Here is a 19,172-nt window from a genome sequence, read left to right on the forward strand (position 1 = left end):
TCAGTTCGACAGGTCATGAGTATTCGTTCTCATGACCCTGCGTAAGAGCTCCCCAGCATTAACAGTGTCTTGTAGTGAGACAGAAAGGAATCCCAGGTTGTGTCAATAAACATTGGAAGGTATCGTAATCCTAGTGTTGTAATTGGATGCAGGCTTATGTTCACACATGACCATTTAAAACCATCCTGGTAATCCCTTTTCTTTTCTCAGACACCTGCAGAGTTGGTTAGCAGGACAGAGGGATTATACACTTTACTGGAGACAATACAAGGACTTTAACAGGTAGGATTGCTTGCTTTTTATTTAGAAAAAAAAAAAGAAAAGAAAATCTAGTAGATTTTTGGGAAACACATGTCGGTCATACAATATTATTATTATCATAACTTTATTGATGAATTTCTGTGAGAAGAACCACGGACATAGCAACAATAATATTTGTTATATATGTGATAACACCCACCAATAGGATTATAGGGACAAATCATACTCAGGGATGACCTGTAGTGACAAACCCACAGACTATTATCTCCCGACTCTGACTCTTCGGAGCTTTTTAGCTTCTTTTAGTTCATTGTTTTGGTTTTACAGCACATGTACTGTATGGCTCAGTGTCTGTGCTCATGTCAGCCTCATTTCCAGCTGCAGTAGGCAGCTGTTTTCACAAATAACTGAAACACAAACATTATAAGCTACCTGTCCAGCACCAAAGTACATAAGACAAAGTTAGCAACTAGCTTGTAATGAAAGTGGGACCTTTAGCGTTTAAAAATCCAGACATTTTTCTAAGTTGCTGGAGACTAAACCAGAGCTAAAAGTGAATATTGGATTTGCATTCATTTTTACTTGTTGCGTATTTGTTTAGCTCCCAAGTGTTCATAAATAATGACTACAGATTTAAATGGGAGGTTTTTTTCTATTGGATCAATTTAGGTTAAATGTCTTGCGAAGTGGTAGTTCTGAGGAATTGTTGGATGAAAGAAGACATTTTGTGTAAACTTTCCCCAACCAGACTTTCCCCACTTTGGATTTTAACTGCTAACCAACCAGCTTAAAGCATTACTACCATCCATTTTAAACTGTATATCCCATGTCAGCAGCAGCCATGGTGGATGCAGCAGCAGCGGAACAGTTCCTGGATGCGAACCCGGAATTTGCCAAACAGTACTATGACATCAACTTCCGGCCTAAGGTCATCTCTGACCTGTTGGACAGCAACCGTAAGGTGGCGGTGGACATCAGCAAGTTTCATGATCTTTCGACGGTGGAGGAGAGTGAAATCCTCTTCGACTTGGTGCGAGACATCCAGGACAACCTGCAGATGGAGAAGTGCGTCTTCAACCTCATGAAACACCTCAGCTTCATGATGAGGGCTGACCGCATGAGCCTCTTCATGTACCGGCAGAGGAACGGTGTGGCTGAGCTGGCAACAAGGTCACTGTGGATTTTTATAAGTTTAAAAAGATTTTCTTTTTCTTTTTCATAACCTGCACACATTCCACATGCTGCTCCCACGAAAAGAGAAAATCAACTGGCTGAACAATACCTATCATGAGTTGAAAACTTGGGTGGTCAGAGTTTGATTTCAAATCCATGACCCATTACCCTTGCAGAACTTCACATGCTTTTTTAACATCACACCACCTTCTCTCCCCATTTGCATTTCCCCCACCTCATCATTACCTGGTGGGGAAAGGTTTCTGTAACTTTGCCAGCATGGAGCATATTGCCTACATTTTCAGGCAAATCTGCGGGGAACCATATTTAATGAACACAGATGCTGTTTTTCACCAGCACAGTGCTTCACATTCATACAGTTTCAGCTTAATTGAATCAGAGAATGTAAGCTGAGTGTATCCCAGATTTGTACACGTCCTATTTATGCAGTTACACATTTTCATGCCCATGAAAGGAGCCAACTACAAACACAGCTGTTAGCAGCTCCATTGGTGATGCTGAATGTAGTTGCCTTGCTTATGGATTCAGTGTTGAGGAACATTTGCATTCCCTCCCTGTAGTGATTGAGTTTTGTGTGAATGAAAGATAACCTATTTGAGTTAAAATTGTTTAAACAATTAAAAAAAGAAAATAAGCACATTATAATTTTATTGCCCTTATCTTTACCTGCAGGTTATTTAATGTCCATAAGGATGCAACGCTCGATGACTGTCTGGTGCCACCTGACAGTGAGATTGTGTACCCGTTGGATATGGGCATCGTGGGCCACGTGGCCTCCACCAAGAAGATGGTGAACGTTCCTGATGTGTCTGAGGTAGATACACGTGGTTACCTGTTGCATGTTAAATGCTCATTAGTAACATGGGTCTGATGCCTATGTCTGATACTAATGGGGGCATGGGTGCTGGTTCAAATATGGCATCTTACAAAAATTAAATGCATCCAAAAATAAATACATGCATAGTAAGAGCTGTTTGTTAGTTTTGCTGTTGCTGCATAGCCATTAACAGCTGTTTACTTACCGATCTAAAAGAGCAACTCTGAGTTCAATATCAAACTTTTTTCCTTTACTCACCAACAGCTGTCTCCAGAGATGGAAAGAAATGCTAATGTTAACTCTGAAATTAGCACACTAACTAGCTAGCCCAGGCCCATCTCTTCACTTTCCGATAGCTAGCCACTGTAGCCTCCAGTCTGTCCTGAAGACGTAGCACTGCTCAGAGGGTGTATTATAACCTCTTGTATCATAAAGTCAATGATGGCTGGAGCTCTTGTCAAGTGGCTATCACCACCACCTGCTCCTGACAAGAAACAACATTTAATGACAGAATTTTACAAATAGCTTCTTTAAAGAACATTTGTTTAGAGCCACTCAAGTGGGTGTATATATTTTTGATATGAAAGACCCCAGTTGGAGTGAATCCCTGTCATGCTGTGTATTATGATAATAATGATAATAATAATAATAATAATAATAATAATAATAATAATAATAATACACTTTATTTATATAGCACAATTCATGCATAAAGTGCAACACAAAGAGGAATCATGTGCTACTTGTTAATTTGCACGGAAAGAATTTAAACCTGTTGAGTCATTAAATCAATCCAGCTCAGATCTAAATTTTTTAAAGAATCAGGAAAAGGGGTTTGTTGATGTTAAAACTGCATCTGGGGAATAAATCCTCCCTGTAAAAGTAAAGCATTTCTGTATAAAATCGGTTTATTGCTCAGTAAATATTTGTATGCTGGTGTCAGAACCAGTCCTGTTGCTCCGCCTGTGTTTGACCACCAGAGGGCGACTTGACACTACAGTGTTGCTGCTGCTAATTTCCTCCAACCAAAGCCAGCTCAATCTCATTATAGCCAATACCTTTGACATTTGAAAATGGCTGGCAAGCTTATTCCCATGTACACTTCAAGTTTGTCATGCCACTGCAGATCCACTACCTTCTCTGCCACCCCCTCACCCCTCCCATGCCAGCAACTGTTATTGTAACATTTACACTTTGTAAGGCAGCAGCCCACTCCACATAACTGATGGATTACAAGGCCTCCTCTGTATCAGTCCAGTCACATCTTTTCAAGGGAGATTAGAGAGCTCAGCTGCTGATGTACAAACAGAACAGACCCGTTTTGATTGCTCCTGTTTGGTTTTTATCTGTCGGTTCTGCTGCCAGGCCGGCCTGGTGTGCCTTCACTGTGAGCCGAGCTGTTCAAACCTCCGTCCGTCACGCCGCAGTCTCACACAAACACATGAAAGCTCGATGGGAAATGTGGCAACTGGAACGATATCAAAGCCTCCAAGCCTCAGTCTCCCCAGTCAGAGCGGAGGAACAGCTAATGTTTCCATATAATTTGCTGACTTTATGATGCTAATGCACTGTGGATGGTCTTTCAGAAGAGTGCAGAAACTGGGAATCACTGTCTCTTTGTGCTCTATTTGCATCCCAGTCCAATCCAGTGCAGGCTGGTCATCCAGTCAGGATTCTTGTAGGTATAAAGTAGGGATTATGTTCCACTGGGATTATGTAGTGAGCAACAGCTGGCCTCATTTCTCCTACTACATCCATCCTTTCCTCCTTCAAAATGAATTTAATAATCACATACTATACAGCGTAATGACTCTGACTGTTATTTGAGGTGTGGTTGCTCTGGATGTGTGCGTGTGAGGAAGGTGGAGAGTGTCTAACGGAGGATGTTGCAGATGAAGCCGGTTAATCTGTCCTGAATTAGAGCGATCCCAGATTACTCCCAGAGGTCAGGCAGGCCCTGAGCCATTTTACAGACTCAGCACAATAACACACCTTTAATCTATCCTGCTACACTGTTGTTTCACTTTATTTATTTATTTATTTTTCATTCAGTGGAGCAGAAACACCCTGAAATCCATTTAACCAGTTAATGTCTAATAATCCTAGAGGCTATATTACCCATGGAGGACTTTGTATTAAATTATTTTCATATTTATTATGCACTGTACGCTATATATTTATTTGGATACATATTTTTGCATATATTATTGATTAAAAAAATTGAGAATAGATTTGACTGCTGACTCCCGAAACACCATCTTACAATGACTAAAATTACAGGTCTAACCAGTGATTGTAGAGTTTGTATTTTGGAGTCTATGTGGCCATTTGACTTTTTTTTCTCAGTAAAACCCAGCTGGAAGTGTTAAATAATAAAGAACAACATAGATGAATAGTGTATATAAATATATAATTTATGTGTTTCTATATCAAAATACAACTTGTGCTTCTAAAGGGTAGAACTGCTGTGTAAAGGTTAATGCAAAGGTTTGGCTGAGGATAACAAGCAGGATGAAGACCTCTCTCTGGGCTTTAGGGGGTCAAAGGTCACCCAATAATAAGCTGTCAAACTGCCCAGATCTTTGGAACAGGTCTGTTTGTACAGCTCTTTCAGACTGCAGTTGAAGCAGCCTCTGTACAGCCCTGAGGATTTGAGTGGCTGCTCAGGTTTTCTTGCTTTGCTTGTCACAGCAGCAGCATTTAAATCTCTGAGGGTGGAGACTGGGAGTTGGAGATGATGTTATATGTCTTGATTTTGAGTTTTTTTTCCTGTGGGTGAGTGTGAGGTTGGTAAAGCGGCAGATAAAATAGTGGAGTGATAATAATTTTCCCTCTATGCTGCTCCGCATCATGAAATCTATATAAAAATACTATTAATTAAATACTCTGGCAAATTGCCTTATTTAGTGATTTCTAACCTGCAACTAACTTGTGAGTCTTGTTTTCAGCCTTACTCAAACCAGGAAATAAATCCAAACAGAAACCTTGCCTTACCTAAATCAAGACCGTCACCACTACTGGTCCCCCAGGGTTGTTCTTTGCAAGTTTTTGTTCCTTCTTGGCAGCTAATGAGCCGCTCTTCCTCTGTTTCACCCCCAGAGGAACACAATTGATGACCCCTGCTGTACAGGAGGAGCAGTAGGTGGAGTGCAGCAGAGAGGGCCTTGAGTTTGTGGATAATGGAAAGCCTTTGCTAGCAGCATTCATGGATAAAGGCGGTGTGTTCATCAGAGCCAGATCTGGAAGCTGTGAAGGGTGCAGGCACAAAGAGCAGGGTAATTAAATACAACCAAATCCTTAGTCTCGCTCTTTTCTCTCTTCATAGAGCCCTCATTTCAGTGACTTTGTGGACGAGCTGACAGAGTATCAGACCAAGAATGTCCTCGCAATCCCAATCATGAATGGTAAAGACATGGTGGCCGTCATGATGGCCATCAACAAGTTGGACGGGCCGCGATTCACTGCCCAGGATGAAGAGGTAACATCTAATGCTCACCCTCAGCACACTTTAATTCAATCACCTGGATGAAATTACATTTTCAGCTCTGTAGAGCACGTTTCAAAACATGTTTCAAAGTGCAGGGAGAAAACATGTCCTCCATCAGTTTTCACATACTTTCCCTTTACCTTCTCCTTTCATTCTTTGTGCAACTTCTCCAAACTTTTTTTTATCAGTAACTGGCTCCCTGACCAGACAGCGTTCTAGCACAATAAAACTTAGTCTGCTGAACTTTATAATAATCACTGATGATGCAGTGTGTTATAAACGCCACATAAAACTACTCACCATAGGTGCAGCCTCTGTTGGTCAGGGTTAGTCTTGTAACACTTCTGCAACTCATCTGCTGCATTTCCTGCTTCAGCAGTGTTAGTTTGGGTGGCTGCATACTAGAACTGTGTCATCAACTTAACTAATAACATGTCTAGTCATTTCATATAGTCCCTGGTTTTCTCCAAATGTGATGGCATGCTCATGACAAATAGTAAACTAGAAATCACTCAGAGAGCACTGGTTGGTTAATGAACACAAACTGGCATGAAATGCTATGTAGTTTTGCCACATCCAAGTCCACTAAATTAATGACTTTGGTGAAAATCTGTTTAGCAAGAAATGGGTGTGGAGTGCTTCATCTTTAACCAAGCAATCCATTGTTTCTATAAGCCTCACTCTTCAGGAATTATGAGTCACAGTGGATTACAAATGACCAAAAGAGTGGTAGCTACACCTAAAAGTAATCGGTAGTTTTTAAAACATCTGGCTAAATAATAAACTGAACAAACTAACACGGCCAAAGACTTCAGTTGATGAGTGTGATGCTCGTGTGCAATATGAACGGACAAACATAAGAGCAGCTCTTCCTCAGGTGACACAGAAGGTCAGTGCAGGACATACTCAGACTTTCAGTCCATCAACAGAGACAGAGAGGGAGGTTATAGTTGGGCTGCGGAGCATGGCTCCCTCATTACACAGATGAATGTACATGTGAGAGTCTAGAGGCTCTGGTCTACAGAGATGTGGAGCAAAGTGATGTGGTCAGATGAGTCTTCCATCATCATGGATGATGTGGTGAACATGTGGTGGCTCTGTTCTGCTGTGGGGGGGCGGGGTCACTGCAAATCAATACGAAGTTGTTCTGAGTGATCACCTTTACGGGGGTGGTCTCTTTCAGGAGGACAGTGCCCCCATCCACAGAGCATTAGGTGTCACTGATGCTTTGATGAGTATGAATATGATGTGAATCATGTAATATGGTCTCCACAGTGGTGCTCTTCACCACCAGTATCTAAATGCCAGATGAGGGAATGTCATGGAATGGAAGATATTCCTAACATGGGTGGCCCCTGCTGCTTTGCTATAAAATGAAGATGTAAATCACATGCATTTCTCTTTTTCTTTTAGACCCTTAACAAATACCTGAACTTTGCCAACCTGGTCCTGAGAGTTTTCCACCTGAGTTACCTGCACAACTGTGAGACCAGGAGGGGACAGGTGAGGCTGCAGAGCATAACAGCGCTCCACATACTCTTACCTTTAGGATCTGAATTAACCCTGCTCCTCTTAACGTTTAACTTGAGTTTTTTTTTAAGACTCAAACTGATGCTTTTAAAATCAGCGTGAACAGGAGAAAACGAACTATGTGGAAAGCGATGTACCTGGTTTATTTGAAAAGATGTTTCAGCCAGTAAACTGTTGTTTTGTGTTGTTTTTTCTTGTGTGGCGCAGGTGCTGCTGTGGTCGGCCAGCAAGGTGTTTGAAGAGCTGACAGACATAGAGAGGCAGTTCCACAAGGCCCTGTACACAGTCAGAGCTTTCCTCAACTGTGACCGCTACTCTGTGGGTCTGCTGGACATGACCAAGACCAAGGTGGGTTACCATAGATACACAGACTCAGGGATGAGCTAGAAAAGGTCACGTAAATACATCTTAAGCTTAAATCGTCAAAGCACTTCATTTAAAAGCAGATTGGAGAGCAACGAGCAACATTTGGGGCTTAGTTTTGGCCTCATGAAGCTTTAAAACTGTGCCGGTTTCACAAAATGCAAAAACTGTCCAGAAATACATTTGAAATCCTGGAATAAAAATGAACTACTGTATATCACAATCAACCTTTACACATTTTAAACCATACGCACCCATTGCTCATCACTTATGCACTGCTGTTTTTGTAACACTCCCACACCAAATGAATTTTGATGAGGTGCTTTTCTTTTATTTTGTACTCATCTTGTGAGAAGAGATTTCTTCAGAGACTCCTCTGGGGTTTCTCTGTCTAATCTCCGCTGTTTCTTTGTCTCAATTCAGTTTTTGTGTCAGTAAAAGACATGATACTTAGAACCGACTTCTGATCGGTGTCGTACTGTCCCCGTGTGATTGTGATAACCAGCACGTTGTCATGAATACTACTTATTGGCTGTAGCTGTCACCTAATTACAAGCAGCTGCCAGTTGATTCCTAACACCTGCTATGTGAGAACAAACACATGTTGTCTGCCTGCGCAGATGGCTGTCTGGTAACAATGCTTGGTTCCATGAATAAAGCACTTAAGAATAAACAAAACTAGTAGCTCAGCTTTGAGCTTGTGTTCTGGAAACTGTGCACTTTGTGAAGACAGAGGAAAAATCATTACACACTCCTAAGAGGCTGCTGGCAATTAGCATTTTCAAGCAGAATGATGTTGTTGGATGGAACTGACAATATAAAGTAAGTGCATCTAAATAATGAAACAGCAGAAGTAGCCATATCAGCTGTGTTGTCCCACTCTAAATCTTCTGCTCTCTGTCTCTGTGTCTGTAGGAGTTCTTCGACATGTGGCCCGTTCTGATGGGAGAAGTTCCACCATATGATGGACCCAAAACTCCTGATGGCAGGGTGAGGAAAATATAACTACTGCTGTTACTGCTCCTATAACTGCTGCTAAATCCAGCAGCTCCCCTGTTGACTGACTGAGTATTTTAGAGTAAATGTCACCAAATGTCATTTATCCACAAGGAGATAAATAAGTTATGGCAGAGCTGATATGAGTATTTTTGGCCTACTGAGGATGAATCATGTTTCTTTTGTTTGTCTGCTGGATTACACAAAAAAACATTTGCGCCAAACTTGATGAAGGTAAAAACCCAATAGAGTTTGGTGCCAGTTCAGTGAAATTTTTAGCCCCTTTCTTGATATTGTAAGACGGACAGAGACATGTTTGTCAGTTTCTTAGGAAATAATGTGTAGATCTTGATGTAAAACATCAGAGAGATTTGTGGTATTGGCATCAGTGAGTTTGTACTTTTTGGTGCAGATGCAGATAAATATCCTGCTCTAATCTGGGTCCAGATAATAATCTGGATCTGGTGGAAGAAAGTGTTGGGCTTTGGCAGAGGTATGCTCTTTACTGAGTGCCAGTCCAGTTTTGTGTGGTTTAAGTTAGATTAATTTATTTTTGTGTAAGAGTTAAGTGAACAAATCTTTTCTACACATATTGAAAACAAACAATGTTTATCTTAGCATTAAAATGTTTTAATTTATAATTTTAGCTCTGTCGCTACTATTGCAGTATTATTAAAGCTGTTATAACTTGAGCACCACTGCTTTTAAGAACAATAATAATAGTGACTCACATACTAATTATCTAATTCAAGGTCCACTCACAACTTTATTCTGGAGTTTTCAACTGTATCTCATGATTTCTCTGGGGCAGGTGGAGTGTTCACAGTCATCAGTGTTTCATAACTGGATCTTTTTGTCCTAATTTGATTCCATTCAATAGTGAACTTAGAAAACAGGTCTCATAAATACAGTAAATAACTATTAATATGGTCTCTATCCAGAGTCACTGTTATGTCATATAACCAGTTCACTTTGCAAATCTTTTCCACACAATGTCCCTCTGATATTTATGTTGTGTGTCTCCTAAAGGAAATTATCTTCTACAAAGTGATCGACTACATCCTCCACGGCAAAGAGGACATCAAAGTCATACCGTGAGTCAGAGCAGAGATCTAGTTTAAGGTGTTTAGGGATTGAAGGTAACGAGGGACACAGTTAAAAACAGACTCTGTCATCTCCTTATTGCTGAGAAAACAACCAGTCATAATCTGCATTATGGCTAAAGACAATAAGAAAATACCATTTCAGACACCAGATAAAACATTGCATAGAGCCATTACATTTTTTTGACAAGTGCAAATAAGCAAACAAGGTCTATCATCAAACACTGCAACTGGTTTAAACATTAATTACCATCCGAACATTTCACTGCAGAATTATCCTGACAGTCTCAACTGTGTAAACTAAAAGTCGTTTTACATTTTAATTTCTTTCATAATATTTATTCAACCTCGGCAGAGTCAAATTAATACTGACCCTGAGTAGAAACATTAATTGCATGATCATTTTGTTCCCCTGTAGTTGAAATAGATGAGGATTATAACTGATGAAATGTTGTGATTGCTGGGTGTTGTTCATCCTCAGGAGTCCTCCAGCAGATCACTGGGCCCTGATCAGTGGTTTACCCACCTACGTCGCAGAAACCGGACTGGTCAGTGTCTCTCTCTCCTCAGAACTCCTGTCCTCTTCCTTTGTTCGAAGTTTGCTCGGTGATTTCAAATAAATCTCAGACAATGTTCAGAAGTGAGCGTAAACTCTGAAATCCAGTTTGTATTTTATTCCTGCACCATGACAGGGTTATCCAGCAGCATCATGGAGGTAACACAACATTTTTATGTTTCTTACTGGATTAAGTAAAACCCCAAAAAGTTCTTATTTGTAAACATGTCAGGTGGTGAGTATCAAAACTGCCCTCCGACACAACCGCACTGCCCAACAACTCCTCCAACCTGAACAACCATCAACCCTCTGATACAACCACAGCAGCGTCTCATGAAATAGCGCCCCTATGGTTGCAGGTGTACTGCACCTTAGTTGTCATGGTTACATGGTTAGGTTTAGGAAAAGAAGGTGATTTGGAATAAAATAAGCACTTCCTCAACATTAGACTATCTTTGTTGTCATGGTTACATTAATAACAACGGTCATGGAGAATAGAAACAGCATAAACTGCTACTTCCACATGGGAATCAAACACTGCTCTCCTGTGTCATATTCCTGTGTTTTGTTGACCCATCCATCCACCCCAACCTTCTCCTGACGTGGACTTTGTATACTACGACACTGCACTTTTCCCTTTGCTCCCGTCATAATTACTACAACTACTAGATGTCGCCTAGTAGCATCTAGGTGTCACATTTACATTCTTAACTTACAGTGAGCTACTGAGGAACACTTTGGCAGGTCACATGGACACACTCCATTGTTGAAGGTATCGTATGTGACCTTTCTCCAAGAGACTGGGCCACCCTGGAGCCAAAACATGCATGAATTAAACAACAAATGAATAATGAATGAATGGCCAGTGAGCAGGTTGAATACAAATAGTAGCTGCTCTGTTCAGCAGGGGAAAGATAAAGTTTAAACATAGTAATAACAATCTGGATGGTGATATAAGACAGGTTTTTTTTTTGGTCTAGTTTACATCAGATTTGACCAGAGTGGAGCAGAAGTGGAGCAGAGATCCCGACAAGAGGTCTGTTTGAGACTTCAGATGTCTGTGTGGAATTTACAGGATTGAATCAAATCACTGAACAGCATATGCAGCATGTTCAGGATCATAACTTGTGGCCTGTGCGTGCAGTTCGACCAACTCCTCTGTTGTGCAGAACAACGCTGTGGGATGCTTTAGGTTTACAAAAAAAAAATTGTATTAATAATAATATTGATGTGTACAGTAGTAGTTAAGCTCCTTCAAATCAAAGGCTTATAAAATACTCTGCTACAGCGAATGAAGGTTTAGGCAGGTGAACAGTTATTTGTCAGTCTGTCCTGAATCATCACTGTTGGCATTGCAAGAATCAGTTATAAGTTATTCAACCAACTCCTGCAATATTTGTTAAAACTTAACTTTTTGGAAATCTTGGACATTTCTTATCTAAGATCTTAAGCCAAAGGTCTCAAACTTCCAGTGGTGGCCAGTGAGAATATTTTATATGGCATTCAACATTTTAATTTATAATTTTTTTCAAAATCTTTAGACCAATAATTTAGTGTTCTGGCAAGGCACAATAAGTAAAATTAGCATTTATCACAACACTTCAGCTCTATCTAAACATTTTAGTTTTGTGGGATGGACAGTGATTTGATTTCCCACTGTGCACCTGACACCGAAATGTCTCTTTCTGAACTAAGTATTTGGTTTATGGAGCTCACGGGCAACAAGTTAGGAGGTATTAAGTTTACCTCAAAGCCGTGAATTATTAGGGTGTTCTTGAAACAACTGTAGTTTTAAACCTCAGCTACTTACCACAAGATCTTGAGGGACTAGTTAGAAGCAAAGCTTGTACATTGTCAGACTTGGTGCAGTATATTAATGGATCTTGTATGGTGAGATTCAACCAAAACTTGTAGTTCAGTACAAATTCTCCTCATCATCTCTAACTCTGAGAGCAACTCTCTCCTCTGCTGTGCAGGACTCAGTGTAAAACCAGTGTCCTCTAAAAAATCTTTATCTCAGAATATCTTCATGGGAAGCTGTGGGTGGTCAGACGAGCAGAACGCCATTAAGCCTTATTACACAGTTGTCAGTGTGCACACCGTTGTGGAAATAAAAAGTGCTCTGCAATGCGCTGCTGTGATGTATAATTGTAATTTCCGCAGCCAATGTAATTAATTACAGCATGCTTTCCCCAAACCACTGAGCCCACCGCCGCTTGTCTGCCTATCCTTCCTCCTGCTTCTACCCGTCTGCGCTCGTCCTGTCCTTCCATTGTCTTTGCTGCTTGTCATTTTTCAACTCCACATCCTCCCCTCCTCTCTTCCTCCTCTTTCTCCATCATGTGAAAGTGAAAACTTAATTTCTCCACAGAGTCACCTTTTCATCAGCTGAGTGAAAACGACATGTCAGACTGACACTAATGCTTTTGGATGCAAATTGATTAAACTGTGCAGCATTAAAACTTTGTCATCTTCTGAGACTAACACATGAACATGTGGTGCTTCAGGCCATGTGAGCTTTGTCTTTGTTCTGACCTTCATATGTTTTTCTAACCTGTACAGATTACACTGAGGATTCATTTTGGTTGGAGATGCATAGAATAAACCCATCACTTTATAAAATCTCTCATACTTGACTTTATTCTCTTTTCCCTTTTCCAACAGATCTGTAACATAATGAACGCAGCACAGGACGAGTTTTTTCAGTTCCAGGTAAGATGACTGCAACTTGATTTGCTTTAGGTACCAGGCACTTTTTTCACTCAATGCAGCACTGTTACTATAGCAACAATGCACAAAGCTATTGTGACATCATCTTCAATGCGACACAGACATGAGCATCAAACAGCTACCAATCATCTGCACCTGCCCGGTTGCTCAGTGGTTTTGGAGGTTGCCGTACTAAAAGTATAGAACAATAACCAACAGAAGTGTAACAGGCTACGGTTTAAAAATGGAGGGTTTGTGCTTTTTTTTCCTCAAATACTTTATTATTGAAAACATTTTCCATTTCATCTTATTAAGCATTGAAAATGGAAGAAACAATCAAAACTTGAAAATGAGACACATAATAGAGAGGATATGTTAATATGTATAAAGTAAAATAAAAATGAAATGTAATGCAACATATAAATAAGGACAATAAAATAAAATATTCTCAGAAGAATAAGAAAAATATTTTAGGTCTCACAGGTTTCTGCTGTTTTTGTTGGATTTGTCCAGAATGACAACGATCTGTCCACACCGGTTGGAAACTCTCTCTGACCAATCAGCAGTCTGCAGTGTTTTCACATCACCTTTTGGTATCGCCTCAGTTTGCTCGAACCTTGGTGGAGGTGATCTTGAGGTTGAGCCAGTATCATGCAGAGGAAAAGGGCCAGTCAAATGGCAACAAACAGCTCAGCTGCAAAAAAACAGTTTAATACAAAACTTTCAGAAAAAGACACTAAATAAAACAATAATACAACAATTATACAATATTATTACCCATTAATTACCCAATAAAATATGAACTGTGTATCATCATGGACTAAAGTCCATCAGCTGATATAACTGGGTGGTTTCCACATAACTATATAAATCATAGAAATCAGTACAAAGAGAGGCACTACAGTTGATTGTGTTTACAGTGAAAAGCTTTGTGAGATTGATGAGAGAAAATAAGAAACAGAGGCTAAAACTTTTCTTTCTGCCAGGAGGGTTAAAAACAAAACCTTTTAATACTTATTTTGAAACTTTCTGACACAGTCAAGATGTCTCCGTCCTCTATAGAAGTGGGTACAAAAGGTCGCTTTGCTAATTAGTCACTCAGAACTGCAGTTTATTAAACCCTCGATACATTGCCCCAAATGTAATGAATATGCAGGTAAATGAAAAATGTCCTCATTATCAACTGTAAGACGAATAGTTCGAATATACATTTACATTTATTCACTTGGCAGAGGCTTTGGTCCAAATAAACGCACAAATATGAGCATTCACAGATAGTATCACATTATTTTGATTCACATTATTTATTCATTACACATTTATTTATCCAGGAAAGAATACATTCAGTGCCCATCTCGCTCATCTGTATCTGTGATCAGCTCTTTGTGTAAAGAAATGAATGACATTAACATTTCTCAGTCAGATCATAGTGACTGCATTTGCTCTTTAGTGATGTGAATAAAATGGAGCTGAGAATATATATGAAAAAATGAACTGGGCTGTATAATGGCCCCTCTTGTATCATAAAAGACCACCAGAGAACAATCATCAAGAACCGTTGTAATGTCCTTAGTGAATAAATTATATCTCCTACATTCTCTGTCCTCTGCAGTTTAAATTAGTTTCCTGAAGGCTACTGAGTTCCCAGTGTATTTATCCTTATTGCACTTGGTTTCCAATACAGTGCTAGCCAGTGTACCTGCTCATACCGTGGTCCTGTTTCAGACCTGCTGACAGTGTCTGAATGTTTAACTGGACGACCCTCCATTATATCCTCCTACAGCTGTGTTGTGATTATGTTATAATTTACCTCATGTAATCAGCCTTATGCAAATCTACTTTGTCATGGTTTTCCCACATTTCCCAGTTTTTGTACAGTTGTAAGATCAAGCAGGGAAAGGGTCATCCCTTAATAAAAAAACGCAGCGTATTATCTCTGTAACTGTAGATATGTATGTGTTTCATCTTGTAAGGCTGTTGAAATTAGTGTAAAAAGGTACTTTGCTATTTTTACTGTTTCTGATCTTCTGTGTCCCCCCCCCCCCCCCCCCCTTTTTTTCCAGTTACTTTATGCTTTGCTTTATTTAAGATCCCGCAAAAAAATACTTTGAACTACATTTGAATGAAATGGTCCAAAACAAATGAAAACATTTCCCATCATCAGACTCCATTTAACTGCTGTGAATAACTCATTCCATTATGTTTTTCCAGACGTCCATTCATTGCCGACACATGCAAAAAAAACTACTATATAGATTTGAATCCAAGAATATCCTGTTATTGTTTTTATGTTTTTACACTTCACTCTGTGATGAAGATGAAGGGCAGCATTGGTTCATCAAGCATTCATTTTAAAAAAGCAAGACTTGAACAGCAGCAGCAGTGTGTTCAGATTTTAGGGGCAGTGAGCAGGTGAATTATTGATTCTTTTCACTTTTCTTCTGAATGTACTGTAGAAGTTCATGTTAGATTCCTGCTTCATGGTGGGAAAATGGTCAATAAAACAACAGTGATACTAGATTTAAAAAAAGCCCCCAAAATTGCTACTTAAGTATATCGCAGTAGACAAGCATATTCTTATATATAGCCACTGAAATAATGCATGTTGAACTCTGTGTGTGTGTGTGTGTGTGTGTGTGTGTGTGTGTGTGTGTGTGTGTGTGTGTGTGTGTACGTGCACAGAAAGAGCCTCTGGATGAGTCTGGCTGGACCATTAAGAACATCCTGTCGTTGCCAATTGTCAACAAGAAAGAGGAGATAGTGGGTGTGGCCACGTTCTATAACAGGAAGGATGGGAAACCCTTTGATGAAATGGATGAAACACTGATGGAGGTAAAGTGTGTGTGTGTGTGTGTGTGTGTGTGTGTGTGTGTGAGAGAGAGAGAGAGAGAGGGAGTCAGCACTGAGTCACTGAGTTTATAAATACACTCAGGCCATTCAGAGCATCTGCATTATTTATCACTGGGCCTGGAGGCTTTTCACTGAAGTCTCTCTATCTGCCTCTGCTCAGAACTAAAATACACAACGTGACAGTTTGATCTTTAGCTTTTCTCTAACATCAAAGTAGTTTTAAGGACATTTTGCCTTTTTGACATGTTCATATGAATATGATTTGCTATTAGCCTGAAAAGTGATTTGACCAACATTAAGAACAAAACAAACAGATGTTTGTTTTGCAGAAACTGTGTAAAACACAAATGAGATAATCTCTTTGGAGTTATTTGGATGTTAATGTGGTGCTGAAGCCTTAAAAATGTAATGAAGCACAAATTATATGTTCTCTATGCCTCTATGTGGATTCAGCAGTGCACACTGTAATGTATATAATGATATAACACATTCTGCACAATGACTGCTTTTACTGTTTTGATACTTCAGTGCATTTTGCTGATGCATGTATAACATGTCTGAGTTAAATGTAGAACTTGTATTAGAGCATTTTCACAGTGTGGAGGTGCTGCTTTAACTTAAGGGAGGAATCAGAACAGTTTCCACCGCTGGCAGCAGGTGATGTGTGTTTTTATTTCCATTTAGTGTTGGACAAAAGAGGGCAGTTTGAGCAGTGATAGAAAAGATTTAACTACAGAAATTATTTTATCATTTCATGTATTTTTTTGGCACATCTACCAGGGTCTTAACACGCTATGTCTCTCTCTCTCTCTCTCTCTCTCTCTCTCTCTCTCTCTCTCTCTCTCTCTCTCTCTCTCTCTCTCTCTCTCTCTCTCTCTCTCTCTCTCTCTCTCTCTCTCTCTCTCTCTCTCTCTCTCTGTCTCTCTCTTTCTCTCACACACACACATACACACACCACTCTTTCTGTCTAGTCTCTGACCCAGTTCCTGGGCTGGTCGGTGCTGAACCCTGACACCTACGACAAGATGAACAAGCTGGAGAACAGGAAGGACATCTTCCAGGACATGGTGATGTACCACGTCAAGTGTCGCAAGGACGAAATCCAGAACGTTCTGGTTAGTAAGTGAATGTGGAAAAAAGAGACCTGGTTCTCTGCCACATCGGCTATAAATATCACTCTGGTTTCACCAAAATGTGTTTTTTGTATCATTTAAATTTATTGATCTTGAACATTGCACATCACTTTTCCAAAGTGGTTTGGCTATATCTTTCAAGTCTTCCTTGAAACAACCCCCCCTCCACCACCATGAACTGACAGCTTTTATGACAATAATGATAACAGGAATGATCGTTTACAAAATGATAATAAATAAGTTACATAAACATATAAACTTATATCAATGTATTTCGGTGCATACTTACATCCCTGTATATGTTAATTCTATCAAATTGTGTTATGTCATTCTGTTTCTCTTCTAATAGGTTGTTCCAAACATTTACTAATATAGGATTTTAGTGTTTAACACACAGTTGAGTGCCTGTTTTCATGAAATGACTAATGAAGTTCAGCTTTAATGTTTTTTCTGTAATTGGCCTCTTGAATTTCTTACAGTGTGTAAAAGTGGCTACATATGAATTAAAGTCATGGAAATGTGAATTTCTCAATTCAAAACAAGTTGGTAATGAGATCTGGAAGAAAGTATTAATATTAGGATTTAGGATAATTGTGATGTGGTCTGTACTTCAGTTGTTACTCACTAGTTTTGTCAAATTAAATCTAATGTCCTCTCATCTAAGATTGCCTAGAAACTGTGTATGGTAGAAGCTGAATTAAAAAGATTAATAGATTTTCCAATACAGTTTTTTTTTTGTTGACATAAAATAAAAACTAGAGACCACTTCTGGACCATGATGCAGAATATATTTTTGAATAAACACAAAGGAGGGAAGCAGAAGACACTAGCGGTTAGTAACCCTGCAGAATTGGTGCTTTGCTTTATCCTGTGATATTTGTGCCTCACAGAACAAAACCAGTCAGTTTCAAACCAGGGAGTTGATGTAGACGATGGAAACAGGAGGTGAGCATCGTTTATAAGGTGAAATAGGCTGTCAGATTTTGTATGAGGTGATTTGTCAGTAGATAGAGAGAGAGACAGACAGAGGGAACAAAGGCAGAGAGAGATGACCTGATGTGACCTCAGATCAGGAGTCAGATGATTGATGCTGAACCGTTAGATCCAAGGTGAGTGTTGATGATGTGTGTTTCCTCAGAACACCAGGGAGAGATGGGGGAAGGAGCCAGACGAGTGCGAGGAGGAGGACCTCCAGGAGATTCTGGTAAACAACAAAACATCCAGCTTGTGCTTTCAGAAATTCAAAGCTATCCTCAGTGCACACAAAGAAATAAATCCCCTGATGCAACATGATTCTGTGAAGAAACAGGTGAAAAAGTGACAGGAAAACCAGAGTCTGTGACATTTATTATATCGACTCAACAGATCAAACTTGTGACCTTTTTGTTTTTAAGGTTTCTCATTTTTCCACAGTCCTACGGGGCAGTGTTGTGACATGATTCACAATGGGATCCCACACCAAGCTGTGGCAACATGATTGCAAAAATCTACAGTATGAATTGACATATTTGTCCTTTTCTGTCCACAGTCAGAGGTTTTGCCGAGCGCTAAGAAATCTGAGATCTTGGAGTTTCACTTCTGTGACTTTGAACACAGTGAACTGGACCTGGTGAAGTGTGGCATCCAGATGTACTATGAACTGAAAGTGGTGGACAAGTTTCACATTCCCAGAGAGGTGGGTTTGTTAATGAATTCGTATTTAATCTTCATATTTTTTCTCAGTTTTGCAAAATAACATTCCATTATGTAAATTTCAGAGCTGCTGTCATATTCTCTGCATTAAACTGAGGCTTTTACAAGAAGGTGCCAAAAAACTGTAGATTTAGACAAATGGAGCAATGAGTCGGCATTCTGGGCTGAAATCAACATGGAGCCCCAGTCACCACCAATCAGCTGAGAACAAGTAGAAGGAATTGCTGCAGGGTTTCAACTGTGAGGCAGGTGTAGAAAGGTTCGTCCAGTCACGTCTGGGTGAAGCACAGAAACAACAGTCAGCTATCGGGTAACCAATAGACCATCAAAGAAGAGACTTTGCTGCCTGCCGGTTTGTTGGAAGCATACGCTGAACCACCTGTCATTCAAAGAGGCCACATCCTCAATTATACATAACGTTAAGCTTTAATAACTTTGAGCCTTAATAAAATATAAAAATATACAAGTTTTCAATATAAAA

The 19,172-nt window shown here is 39.8% G+C and overlaps 1 protein-coding gene across 1 annotated transcript in view; it reads left to right on the forward strand.

The window, feature by feature from the left end:
* pde6a (phosphodiesterase 6A, cGMP-specific, rod, alpha) overlaps positions 1 to 19,172 on the forward strand; it is a 65,495-nt gene that overhangs the window by 31,567 nt on the left and 14,756 nt on the right. Inside the window, exons 5-18 of the mRNA XM_071458513.1 lie at positions 211 to 282; positions 1,095 to 1,431; positions 2,128 to 2,269; positions 5,598 to 5,750; positions 7,173 to 7,262; positions 7,497 to 7,637; positions 8,568 to 8,642; positions 9,678 to 9,742; positions 10,233 to 10,299; positions 12,972 to 13,019; positions 15,699 to 15,848; positions 16,838 to 16,981; positions 18,138 to 18,203; positions 18,528 to 18,674. Of these exons, the coding sequence (XP_071314614.1) occupies positions 1,103 to 1,431; positions 2,128 to 2,269; positions 5,598 to 5,750; positions 7,173 to 7,262; positions 7,497 to 7,637; positions 8,568 to 8,642; positions 9,678 to 9,742; positions 10,233 to 10,299; positions 12,972 to 13,019; positions 15,699 to 15,848; positions 16,838 to 16,981; positions 18,138 to 18,203; positions 18,528 to 18,674 (1,617 nt within the window). The 5' untranslated portion in view covers positions 211 to 282; positions 1,095 to 1,102. The remainder of the gene's footprint in view (positions 1 to 210; positions 283 to 1,094; positions 1,432 to 2,127; positions 2,270 to 5,597; positions 5,751 to 7,172; positions 7,263 to 7,496; positions 7,638 to 8,567; positions 8,643 to 9,677; positions 9,743 to 10,232; positions 10,300 to 12,971; positions 13,020 to 15,698; positions 15,849 to 16,837; positions 16,982 to 18,137; positions 18,204 to 18,527; positions 18,675 to 19,172) is intronic.

Source organism: Trachinotus anak, unplaced genomic scaffold (genome assembly GCF_046630095.1).
Source record: "Trachinotus anak isolate AG129_WGS33_773 ecotype Australia unplaced genomic scaffold, CSIRO_AGI_Tana_v1 ptg000021l, whole genome shotgun sequence".
In the NCBI taxonomy this organism is placed as follows: Eukaryota; Metazoa; Chordata; class Actinopteri; order Carangiformes; family Carangidae; genus Trachinotus; species Trachinotus anak.